This window comes from Protopterus annectens, chromosome 2.part0, assembly GCF_019279795.1.
Source record: "Protopterus annectens isolate FY-2018-M chromosome 2.part0, PAN1.0, whole genome shotgun sequence".
Classification (NCBI taxonomy): Eukaryota; Metazoa; Chordata; order Ceratodontiformes; family Protopteridae; genus Protopterus; species Protopterus annectens.
This window is the reverse complement of record NC_056728.1, coordinates 506,954,017-506,967,507: the sequence shown is the minus strand read 5'-3', so window position 1 is coordinate 506,967,507 and position 13,491 is coordinate 506,954,017. Positions and strand designations below refer to the sequence as shown.

General features: G+C 45.3%; 1 protein-coding gene across 1 annotated transcript in view; it reads right to left on the bottom strand.

The window, feature by feature from the left end:
- HOOK3 (hook microtubule tethering protein 3) overlaps positions 1-13,491 on the bottom strand; it is a 2,251,851-nt gene that overhangs the window by 1,020,940 nt on the left and 1,217,420 nt on the right. The window contains exon 10 of the mRNA XM_044060904.1: positions 2,439-2,579. Coding sequence (XP_043916839.1) covers positions 2,439-2,579 — 141 coding nt within the window. The remainder of the gene's footprint in view (positions 1-2,438; positions 2,580-13,491) is intronic.

The following is a 13,491-nucleotide window of genomic DNA, read 5'->3' as shown; positions in this document are numbered from 1 at the left end:
ACTACCTGGTAACAGGGAACACATATATCTAATGATTCTTCCTTCAGGTCTTTATTCTCAATCCCCTCTACCTTAGTCACCATCATCTGCTCCAACAGGGTCTGCTGTTAAGAAAGCATGCGGACCTGGAAACATGAAATTATGAAAGCCCAGGTAGCAGCAGTGCATACTTTCCTTCCAAAACTAACAAGAGCTCTGCTCTGTTACTTGGGATATGAATCTTGGTAGGGGCCAAAACTATTCCCCTTGTACTGGTCAGGACAAGTTGGGCTGCACTTGCTTTTAGCACACTGTGCTTACTTTCTTCAAACATGTCCATCTTTCTGGTCTCTCGTCTTAGGCAGGCAATAGAAATCTCAATGCAATCCTGGAAATCTTTCCTTCCTTCTCCTTTTGAAATCAAAGTGCAGGCCTTGGTTGCTGAACTGTTAAAGGTACTTCATTGGAGTCAGTCTGGGAGGACGTGCCAGAAATTGAAGTTGTGAGTACTCTCACAACTGTTGTGCCAGACTCACTTCATACAGAAACCATTAACCACTGGTCACATCCTCAATTTCCTTGCACCTCATCCTCTATTTGGAAGGTTATGTTTTAGGAAGAAAGATCCCAGAGGCCTTGGACAATGCCATAGTCTCCCAAACCAGGCTCACGCCACTTTTTGGCAAAAAAAAACACCTGAAGAAAATGTTGACAATAGTGGATAATCCTCAGAGTAAACTATATGCAGTGGGGACAACACTTCATGTTGTGCTGTGGGCTGAGGAAAAAAGACACTTAATATCACAAACTCTGTGCTCTTGGCTTTATGCTGGACAATCAATTACTGACCTTAGCAGTAAACTCTTCCAAGCTAAATTTGGAGTAAGGCATTAGAAACAATGTTACATACTAAACAGAGGAAGGAAATTCCTATTTGACACAGAAAACTTATTTCAGCCAAGCAACTGACTACTCACACTGATGCGATACAAACGACCAAAGCAACTACGGGGCAAGAAAGACCTGAAGACAGCATCAGCAAATGCACACTTTGTACTACTGACATCCTTATGCCAGAAAGAAGACATCAGACAAAGCCCTGGGGGAAAGGGAAAAGTTTTGAAAGACTGACTGGCTGGATGTGTGCTACTTGCACAGAAAGGATATCCCAAGAGTGGGGATTGTATCATTAAATACCAAGATGAACATCTTGACATATTTAGCAAATATAGGAGCTAGGTTTGGAAGAACTGAAAAAATGCATCACCATCACATTTTTTCCTATGAGACAGCTGGAATGTGTCCCTATCCAAATTAGCTTCTAAAAAGCTCATCTGAGAAAACAAGATTAGCTTCTGTACAATCGGTACTACACCTGGATGATGAAAACTTGTACATTTCTTACAGTGCAGACGCCAATGCTTCCAAGAAATATGCTTGTCCAAGACCATTATCTATACAAGGATAAATCTGAACTCCATTTACTCATAGGTGAGAAAAACACTAGAGCTAAACATTTTATAAAACTAGGGGTACAAAGGAAAGGCAAAATGTCAATATAATAAAATGAAAATGACAGCTACCACATCTAAGAACTCTCCTGTGTGACTTTAAAAGGATAATATCAAGGCAGGCATTCTGAATGTTTTGAGTTACTAAATAAGTATCTTGGTGCAAGAATGGTAACAGGAACTCCACAGTAGTCATCCTGAAATTTGTTTTCATAAACATGTACGGGTGTGTCAAATCAAAAGTAACTGCGATATTTTTCTTTCTCAGGGACAACAAAATTGTTTGGTGTTCTGCCTTTGGCTTGTTTTCTTATCCAAACTGAATGAAAGTAGTGCATCCACTATAAGGCTAGTCCCAGAGAGAGAAGCCTAGGTTATAGTAGTCAGTGAGGACTTTTTGATTCTGATACATGAGGCTTAACGCATGCACACTAAAGCTATTATGCCAAACTACATTCTGTGTATGAGTCAAACTAGTAAAACGTCTTAAAGTGCTGCCAATGAAGAACCCTACAACATCATGCCACTCTTGTGACCCAAACAAGATGTATGACTTGATGGAAACAATCGTATGAGCCTATAACAGTTGGCAAGACTTGAAATAATGGTAGAGCTTCGGAAACAAAGTTAAAAAAAAACTTTTCTATTTTGCAGCACCTCACAGTAACAGTGCACCAAAACCAGCACCTTTATCATTACCATGAACTTCCTTATTGTAACAGAAACTGGACTCTCCACCAATGTGTTTGCTGCAGAGTACCTAAAAGGCATATACCACACACCTCATTATAAAACGATAAAGATGCAAGCGGGTTTGAAAGGCTGGAGTGGAAGGACAGCTATGCAGTTAGAGACCAGCAATAACCAGCTGATAAAGTCAGGATGCCACTCTACGACAGTACATCAGACTGCCTTAAGATTTCACATACATTCTGCATCATTTCTTACCGTAGGATATCCATTTCATCCTTCAAAGACTGGGCTTCATCTGCTAATGACGTCAAATCTTCATTTTGTTGTTTTACTTCTGCTAGTTCTTTCTCCAGCTCTTCACAACGTATCCTGTAATCATCTTTGGCTGCTTCTAACCTAGTCCAATCAAAAATGTGTGAAAACAGCCTCTACATAAAGTAACAAAGATAGTGAGAGTGACATTCCTTCATAATTACATATTTAGAAGTTATGTACCTACCATAACGTTCCATGTTAGATGTCTTCTCTCGCCTTCTTTCTTGCTGGATGGGTTCGGAGCAGAGGATCACTTGCTAAGCTCAAGATTCACTTCCACCAGCTCGAGGCAGCCCCATATCCCATGATGCAAGGCGGAGATTACCCAGATCTCGTTTGGTAGCTAGAGGAAAAAATACCTACTATCTTCCCCCAAGGGAAGAAGAACAACTAACCTGAGAAAAAACTGTAAGGGGAACCCAGGTAACTAAGTGCAGAGCTAACTGGTGTCCAAGGGAGAAATCTCCCAGAGGAGAGGATAGTTCAAGGTCTGTCCAGGCTAGAGGGACAGGAGGGAGGGACGCAAGAAAGGCGGCGAGAGAAGACAACTAACATGGAACGTTATGTAGGTACATAACTTCTAAATGTTAAGTTGTCAATCTCGCCTTCATTCTTGCTGGATGGGACCACGTCCCTAGCACCTCTATCCTGGGTGGCTCAATGGAACAGACTCTTGAGAACTGTGGAACCAAAACTCGCCCTGTCCCTGGAGGCCAAATCCAATTTGTAATGTGAGACGAAGGTATGAGGAGTGGCCCAAGTGGCTGCTGCACAAATAGTGTCTAAGGGTAGTCTAGCCTGAAAGGCTGTAGATGTGGCTAGGCCTCTGGTAGAATGTGCTTTTGGTATTGAGATCAGCTGTTTGCCCCTAAGCTGATAAATATAAGAAATAGTGGAAGACAGCCATCTGGATAAGGTCACTTTAGAAACAGGGAGACCTTTCTTATTTTCAGCATAAGAAAGAAAAAGCTGATCAGACTTTCTAGATTGCTTTGTTCTGTCCAAGTAATATCTGAGTTGGCGATGAACATCTAGGCAATGCAATTTTTGTTCCGCCTTGTCAGAATAATTGGGAAAAAATACTGGAAGATCAATAGATTGGTTTAAATTTGTCTTAGAAACAACCTTGGGCAAAAAGGACGGGTTAGTTCTCAAAGATACTCTATCCTTGTGGAAGACCAAGTAAGGGAGACGAACACAGAGTGCATGAAGTTCAGACACCCTTCTAGCCGAAGTAATAGCGACTAGAAAGAGCGTCTTCCAAGAGAGAAATTTTAACGAACATGTAGCAGCCGGTTCAAAAGGGGGAAGTATTAAGGATGCCAGCACTAAATTTAGATCCCACTGCGGTGGAGGATCCCTAACAGGGGGTTTAAGTAGGAAGATCCCTCTGAGAAAGGCTTTGCAAAGTTTGCGAGACAATGTTCTGGTCTGCAAATCCGACATGAAAATTCGAGATTGCTGCCAGCTGGACTTTAACTGTGGAAGAAGAAGAACCAGAGTGAAAAATTTCAGCTAGGAAGTCCAAAACTGACTGAATAGGGGCAGTAAAGGGATCTATGTTCTTAGACCTTGCCAAAAAGGAAAAACATTGCCATTTGCTAGAGTAAATCCTTCTGGTAGAGGACTTTAGAGAAGCTACTATGATATCCCTAACGGGATTAGATATCATAGGAAGCCTGGCTAAGGAAGGAAGTGGAGCAACCAAGCAGTGAGGTTGAGGGAATGAATGGACCGGTGCAGTTGACCCGACTGGTGGGTCAGAAGATCTGGAACTGGGTCCAGATGCCAAGGCTGCACTAAGAGATGACGATGAAGGAACGGGAACCAAATTTGTCGAGGCCAGTAAGGAGCAATGAGAATCAGCTTGGCTCTCAAGTCGGTAGCTTTCTGAAGCACTTGAGGAATCAACGGAAAGGGGGGAAAAGCATAAAGTCGTCCCCGGGGCCAATCCTGGGTTAGAGCGTCTCTGGAGGGATGGCCTGGAAGTGGAAAGAGAGAGAAGAAGTCTGGGCATTTGCTGTTTTGGGGTGTAGCAAAAAGGTCGCAGCAAGGAGTGCCCCACTTCTGAAAAATCTCTTCCGCTATAGATTGTTTGAGAGACCACTCGTGAGGCAGGAGTATAGCTCTGCTCAACCTGTCCGCTATGATGTTGGTTTTCCCGGGGATATGCGCTGCTATCAGAAACCGCTGAGAGGAGATCGCCCATTGCCAAAGTCTGAGAGCTTCTCGACACAGAGGATAGGACTTGGTCCCGCCCTGTTTGTTGATGTACCATACTACGGACATGTTGTCCGTGTGAACTGCGATAGTTCCTAAAGGAAGAAAGTCGTTGAGGGCTTGCAACGTTAAAAGCACTGCTCTCATCTCTAGGACATTTATATGCAGGTCGTATTCGAACGGTTGCCACGTGCCATGGACCATCCTGCCCTGATAATGCCCCCCCACCCGATCAGGGAGGCATCCGAAGTGACCGTGGCTACCGGGGCCTGGGGGACAAATGGTCTGCCCTGATGGACTAGAGGGGAAGAAATCCACCAGGATAGGTGACTCTTGCAGATCTGTGTGACAAGGATCTTGTGACGCATGGGCAACTGCTGGAAGGACCATTGGGTAAACAACATCCACTGTAGGAGACGCATGTAAAAGCGGGCCAGAGGAAGAAGTGTGATGGCGGCTGCCATTAGGCCTAACACTTTCAGGACCAACCTGGCTTGTACCTTTTTGCTGAATAGGATGATCCGAACATGATTTTGGATATCCAGGATTCTTTGATTTGTTAGATTTGCTGACATCCGAGTAGTGTCTAGATCTCCGCCTATAAAGGTAATAGATTGGCAAGGCGATAAGGAAGACTTTTCGAAGTTGACAGAAATCCCTAACTGGCTGCAGAGACAGAGTGTAATCCCTGGCCTGGAGAAGTTGATGCCTGGTGGTGGCTGTGAGGAGCCAGTCTTCTAGGTACGGAAACACCTGGAATCCCTGACGTCTCAGGTGAGCCGTGACCACTGCCATGCATTTGGTGAACACTCTGGGGGCTGTGGTGAGACCAAAGAGCAGGGCTCTGAATTGAAAATGACTGGTCCCCAGCTGAAAGCGAAGAAACCTTCTGGAGCGTCTGTGGATTTTTATGTGATAGTACGCATCCTGAAGGTCTATAGAGCACATCCAGTTGTCTTTGTCCAGAAAGGGCAAAATCGATTGAAGTGTGACCATCTGAAAACTGGTCTTTTTGACAGACTTGTTTAGTCTGCTGAGGTCTAATATTTGTCTCCAGTCTCCCGTCTTTTTGGGGACCAAAAAGAACCTTGAGTAGATTCCGGATACTAAATGGTCTGTGGGAACTGGCTGGATGGCCCTTTTCTCTAGAAGTTTTGAAACCTCTAGCTTTGCAATTTCCCTTAGACCGGGTGGAACGTCTGGAAGGGATCCTTTTTGAGGGAAGGGGCTTTTCTCGAAAGGTATTTTGTAACCCTCGGATATGATCGACTGTACCCATTTGTCTTGAGAAAGGGAAAGCCAGGCTTCTGGGTACAGTGACAATCTCCCCCCGACTGCCTCCAAGGGTGGGCAGTCGGGCAACACCTCAGGGATGCTGGAAGGCCTTGTCAGAGAGAGACTCTCTGCTGCCCTGGTTCTGCGGACCCCCTCTGCCCCTAGGGCGGCGTCTGTTGTTATTACCCCCTCTGCCTCTGGGGGTAAACTGACCACGTGCGTCAGGCATGACTCCTTGAGATTTTCGGAACCACATTTTCCCTCCCTTCTGACCTTTGGGGTAAGGCCTTGAAGGGGTGGAGAAATGGACTCCTACGGCAGAAAGAGTCTTGCCGTCTTGCTCGCACCTGGTCAAAGTGTCCTTCACCTTAGGTCCAAACAAAGTTGTGCCTTCGAAGGGAGAGTTTGTGAAGGACGCCTTAAAGGGGTCTGCAAAATTGCAAAGTCGCATCCAGGACTGACGTCCGAGAGCCACTCCTGTGCCTGCAGCTCTACTCGCTCCATCGGCTGCATAAGAAATGAGCCGCATGGAGGAGTTAGTTATGGAATTTAGGATTCCCAGCTGAGAGGCAATCTTCTCTTGAGCCCCAGCAGCTGACGGATCCTGTACCACCTCACCCAATTCCTTGAGGATATCTCTTTGAAGTCGGGTGAAGTGACATAGATAATTCAGCGAGCGCATAGCAAAGGTCGCCGAGGAAAACATCCGCTTACCATACCTGTCCATGGTCCTAGACTCCTTGTTAGGAGGATGGACCGGTACGGAAGGATCTGCAAGTTCCTTTTTGGTGGCGGCCGCCACCACCATGGCATCAACCGGGACACCTTTGGTGAGAAACTGTTTTTCAGTGGGGGCCGTGATAAATTTAGAAGGCCTCCTGGGGACTGGTTCCACGGAATCAGGAGATGCCCACGCCTTTCGAGCTATCACGTCCATGAGGGGGTCGAAAGGCGGAGAAACCCAGGAGGTGGAGGGTCGAGATCCAAAAGCCTCCAGGTATACAGACTCATCCTCGGAGGGGTTAATGGAGGGCCAGTTCCCCCTCTGTTTCAGGAGTTCAAGAATGTCTGAAAAGGAGACATCCTCAGAGGGGGATCTTGGGGACCCCTCCGACTCATCTAAGTCGGTATCTGATGTCGTAGACTCAGGGGAGTCTAAATGTTTCCTCTTGCAAGTCCTCTTACGCGGGGGTTCCCTTGAAGGATCAGGAGAAACCTTGGAAGAGGAGGGTATTACCAATGGGGAAACCTGGGGCGATGGATCTCTGTGTCCGGGAGCAAGAGAGTGGGAAGAGATATCTACAGGCTCTGAAGAGGGAGGAGCTAAAGGGACTGACTGTTGACAAAGCTCGGGGGCTAGTACACTCCTCATCACCTCGAAGGCTCCCCTCCCGGGGAGGACCGAGAGCTCCAGCTCTGAGGAAACAGGAATCCCCGGCCCCACCGAAAGGGAAGGCTCCGAAGCAGATGTCGGTGCCAAGCTTACCAAAGCCGAAGCTCCGAGGGGGGAGAACGGGGTCGGACAAGGGTCCGATGCCACTCGCCCCCTCGGAACCGACAAGGGAAGCCCGACGACCGGATCCCTCCAAGGACGGTCTCAAGGAGGAGATAGGAGTTGAAGACGACGGAGCTGAAAGGAGTGGTATCGGCTCCGAAGCACCAACAGTTACAGTTCCAATAAGCTCCGGCTCCGAGCTCTGAAGGAGAGTCGAAGGAGGAATTTCTGGAGGGTGTGGAATAGCGATCGTCTGCTGAGACGGGCTATGAAGCATCTGGGCCAGTGCCTGTGATTTCAGCAGTCCACTCACCACTCTCTCCAAGTCATGGTCTGAGAGTCTGGAAGACCTTGAGGATCGGCTCCAATGGCTCCGCTCCGAAAGTAAGGGAGAGGCCGGAGCCGGATGAATAGATTCCAGCGACGGAGATTTGGATCTCTTTCTCGACGGAACCATCGGAGCCAAAGAACCTTCGGCTCCAGTTGGAGCCGACAACTTGTCGGCTCCGAGCTGGGTCAGAGATGTGTCAGCTCCAGCCAGAGCCAACACAGGCATGGAAGCAAGAGTATCGGCGCCGATACCGAACCTTCAGAGAAGGAAGGATCGGCTCCAGCCGGAGCCGATCTCGACTCCGAGGGAGTCGGAGCCAAGGCTGAAGGCTTGGAAACTGAAGCCTGGGCCTTGGGAGACTTTGAGGGCTTCTCAGAGCCGGACTTAGCCGGGGAGCTCTCAGGCTTTAATAAGCCCCTTAGAATAAGTTTGTTTCTACGTTCCTGCAGGACTCTCTGGCTGAAGGAGTGACAAATAGCACAGGAGTCCTGCAGGTGTAGAGGTCCCAGGCAATAAATACAAGAAGTGTGACCGTCTGTCAGAGACATCTTCTGACAGCACAAGTCACACTTCTTGAAGCCTTAGACCCTAGTTTCTTTGGACATGACTGAGTCCCTAATACACACAGACTACACAGTCAGCCCAAAAATTAAGCTAAATTAAGAAAATCAAGTACAGGGAAAAAAACACACAGACACACACAAACAAACCCTGACAGGAAAATTATAGGAGGGGTAAGGACCTAAGGCCCAACTAGCAAAAATAAATGAATAAAGGGAATGGGACACTAACGGGAATAGGGCTAAGTGACTCGGGAAGTTAATAAAGTAATATAAAAATAAAGTTATGGGGTGGACTAAAGTCTCAGAAATATAGTTAGAAAATTCACTTACCAGGAGCTGGTAAAAAGTTACCTCATGAGCGAAGCGGCAAACAAGATCTGGGTAATCTCCGCCTTGCATCATGGGATATGGGGCTGCCTCGAGCTGGTGGAAGTAAATCTTGAGCTTAGCATGTGCCGAGTCGGAGCCGAGGATCGGCTCCGAACCCATCCAGCAAGAATGAAGGCGAGATTGACAACTTAACATATGATGTTTTAAACACACACACTAAGAATGCTTTCTAGTAAAGAGAAAGTTAGTTTTTCATTTGCAATGCATTTAATACCGCATCACACTATATACTTAACATGACTTCATTAACTGCAATGCAGCTCTGAAAGTTTGTTCTCCATCTTCCAATGGTTGCATTCTGACTCTTCTGACAAATTCAAGTTATTCCTGACATTTCAAAAAAAGCAATGCAAAGCAACTGCCCACTGCCAAACTCTCAGAACTCCTCAAAATAAGAGGCAGGATCCATTTCCTCCCTGCTTACATGATGTCCATTTAAAATAAACCACCTTGGAGGGAAAGTCATTCTGAAACTCCTGCAACACAGAGAAGCACTCTCCTCTCCAGAATATTAACCTGAAAGATGGCTTCCTTTTTTTTTTGGGGGGGGGGGGCTGAAATAACATGTCTTTTCTTCAACATGTTCATTAAATTCCCACTTAAAATATCAGCAAATATACATTAACAGAAAAGAAAAATGTATCTTTTTCACTTTCACGCATTAAACATTGCATACATGTTTTCCTTCTAATTATACAGCTATCATCCACTCGAACAGTGCATAAACTGCTCATATGTTACCTACCCTTAAACCTCATTCTGTCTGAACATTACTCTGCAATTATTTCCCCACAAATTCCATTCATTTCTATGTAATTTGATCGTTACCCTTTTCTGAAGATCCCATCTCCACTTTTTTTTTTATCTCCTTTAAAACATCTTGTACTTAAGTTACAGTTGGTTTATATTTTGATTTTTCATTATTGGTTTAAGGACTTGGGCTTCAGGCCAGTTATTTTACATTAAGAAGGTTTGTGGTCTGCACTCTTGTGGGTGGAGAAGGCAGCATCTGCCCTTCTGAGCTGGGTATTGCTGGGTTAAGGCTTATTGTGCGTTTGGTTCCAAACCAGTTATTTTAGATTAGGAAGATTTATGGTCTAACCTCTTGTGGCAGGAGCGGATAGCCTACACCCTTCTAAGCTGGGAATTGCTGGTTGAAGGCTCAATGTGTCTGCTGTTCTGAAAATGTCTTAGCTCTGGTCTAAGCACTTGGGCTTCAAACCCAAACTTATTGTGCCTGTCTTTGTTCCGGTTTAAGCACTTTGGTTCCAAACCAGTTACTTTACATTAGGACATTTTGTGCTTTTAACTCTTGTGATAGGAGAGGATAGCCTACTCACTCCTAAACTGGGAATTGCTGGTTGAAGGCTCATTGTGTCTGTTATTCTGAAAGTGTCTTAGTTCTGGTTTAAGTACTTGGACTCCTGTAGCAGGATTGTGTGGCCTACACTTTAAGCTGGGAATTGCTGGTGAAGGCTTACTGTGCCTAAGTGTCTTTATTCTGGTTTAAGCACTTAGGCTCCAGACCAGTTATTTTACATTAGGAAGATTTGTGCTCTAGACTCTTGTGGCAGGAGAGGATAACCTACACCCTTCTAAGCTAGAAATTGCTAGTTGAAGGTCTATAGTGTCTGTTATTCTTTAATGTCTTAGTTCTGACTAAAGCACTTGTGCTTCAAAACTAACTGTTTTAGACTGGAAGGGTTTCTGGTCTAGATTCTTGTGGTGGGAGAGTGTGGCCTGCACCCTTCTAAGCTGGGAATTGCTGGTGAATTGCTGCTTTATTTAAACTTTATTATTTTTTTTTTGCTCTTGTGACTGTGATTTTATGCACTTTGACTTTCTAGCGCATCTGCATTTTATGGCATAGGCCAGATTCAGACTTGCTGAATCTAGACTGTTGTATCACTTGAGCATTAAAACCAACCCTTCACTGAGATACTGAAAGATCTGAGGCATCCGTTGCTTCCAACTAAGTGCCTGATTTTGCTCTTATTTTGCACTTTAATTTCTATTTGTATTCTACTTTGTTTGCATGTAGCACACCACTGTGCACTGCCATGTACCATTGGTTACCATGTAGATGCAAACATTTTCCTTGTTAAATCTTCCCTTAGCACTTTGCTTGTGGTCCTGTTCTACTGTTAGGTAGAACACTAAGTCTAGCCTCTGAGGTACCAACACATCTCTCATCCACTAGCCATTCCTAAGTGTGACCTCTTTTCCTTACCATATAAATTTACCTAACCCTACAGATGGACAATTTCCAAGTGTCTCCAGCCAGCTTGGTCAACATGGGCATCCTAAGGCAGTATAGCAAATGCCTCATGTTCACTGACAACCCTCTACTCCTAGTCCACACAAACTCAACATGTGAGAGATGCAACTACATTAAGAACCTTGAAACCATGCTCTCTCGCAAACCAGCCAGTACATATAACAATGAGCGGGTTGTCAGCATGCACACCTCACCTCCTACTCCATTCCACCCACATATCACATATACCTATATATGCAGAGGTCCTCACCAGAAACATACCTAAACACCAGAGACCTCCCAAAGTAACACTACCATGCTACACATAATAGTTTCTCTACAGAACACAATACACAACTCACACACCAGTGTCTCACATGTCAAGCCCTTAAGGCAAAACACAAAATCAAACATAGTAGTCCTAGGAGATTTCATCGTAAGACAAACAGATGTCCCTCTCATCCAGTTGGTTAAGAAAAAGGTCACAGAGGTCAGCTTATATCGGGGGGCTAGGATCCGCCACATCACACATGCACTCAAGTCTCTCAAGAATAGGTACTGTTATGACTCTGTCATAGTCCATGTTGATGTGAACGACTTGAGACGTACCGCTCTGGACTATATGAAGAGAGACATGACTGAGCTCTCAGATTGTGTGTCTCAGGCAGGTATGTCCCTAGCCTTAAGCAGCATTTTACCTTCACCTAGGATAATGCCTCATTACAAACAGAAAATGATTGACTTCAATAATTGGCTTAGTTTCTGGTGTCATTCCAAGGGAATCCAGCATCTGTCAGCCTGGGATGACATGCTTGACAGACATCGATGCTTTGCCAGAGATGGTCTTAATCTGTCACCCCTGGGATTTTGGCTACTGGCTAAGGCTCTTGCCACCTCCATAGTGCCTTTTTTAGGCAGTGTCTCAATGACAAAATTCCCGATGCAAAAACTCCATCTAAAAACAACCTCAAGGTTATACTGCTAAACGCTAGGAGTCTTAACATGAAACTGCACTCACTGGAAGCAGTCCTCACCTTGGAAGACGCAGACATTTGTGTAGTCATGGAGACCTGGTTCAAGGCTATGAAGAGAACCCCAGACATACCGGGTTACACCTCCTTCCACACATTCAGACCACAAACTGAAGGACAGAAAACTAAAGGAGGCATCATATCAATATTCATTTAAGATAAATACACCTCCAGATTAACAGTATGATTCCCTACAGATACTTCAGGTGCAATTAACTGTTGGTAGGACATCTATTCAAGTCATTGCCAGCTACAGGACCCCCTCCATGAATCAGGACACCCACTCTGCCTATTTGGATCTACTGGAGTCTATCAAGATGCATCTGAACACCATGGTTTTGGGCGACTTTATCCACCCATCCACTGACTGGGTAAATAACTCGTGCTCAAACTCACTTGCTCAAAGTTTCCTTGACTTCATTAACTCCAGTGCCCTGGACCATTTGGTTGACACCCCCACAAAAGGTGCCAACATCCTGGATCTGGTACTTGCCAATATGGGGGACCACTGTAGCACCCTCACTGTGAGGTCTTCCCAGGTGAGATCTGACCACAAAACAGTCTCATTCGAATTTACTAGTGCACCCTACCCCCCCCCCCCCAGCAGTAATTAAACTAAAAAACTTCTCCAAAACAGATTATAACCTCTTACGGGATGGTATAAACAGCTTCACTGCACTCCCCCCAGATGGAATTGGCAGCTATGCAGAGTTCTACACCAATGCTTTATACAAACACCTGTATAACTGCATTGACTCAGCAGTACCTGATAGGACCAAAACAAGCTCCTCAAGGAAGAGCAAACCTGCCTGGTGGATAACTGCCATTAACAGGCTTTAAAACAAGAGGAAGAAATTGCTAAGAGTACGAGGGAGCAAGCCCTAAACTGGAAACATTCCCTCCTCAGTTTAAACAAGCAAATAAGACTTCTTGTGAAGTCCTCCAAAGCAAACTACTAATCCAAATTAGCTTCCTCAACTAAGGACAACCACAAGGCATTCTTTAGTTACATCTGTAACCTAAAAGGAAAGCCCAGATTTGTGCTGAACTGGTCGTTAATAATACCATATATACTGAGCCTATTGACATACCTAACCTGTTGGCCGACAGTTTATGTGAAAACTTCACTCCCCTATCCCGCCACATGTACCCCATGACATCCGTACCGCCTGTCCCATACCCTGCATCACTAAAGAGGAGGTCATAAAGGCCCTCTCTAAACCAAACACAGCATCTATAGGACCTGATAACATCCCAGGCTGCGTCCTACATGAGGTCAAACAAGAATTAGCAACAACAGTGAGTACTCTTTTCAGAGTCTAAGCACCAGTTTCATCCCAGCTGAATGGAAAACGGCCGTTATTCCCTTGCACAAAGGTGGTGCTTCCACTGACCCCGGAAACTATAGACCTATTAGCCTGACTAGCCTTA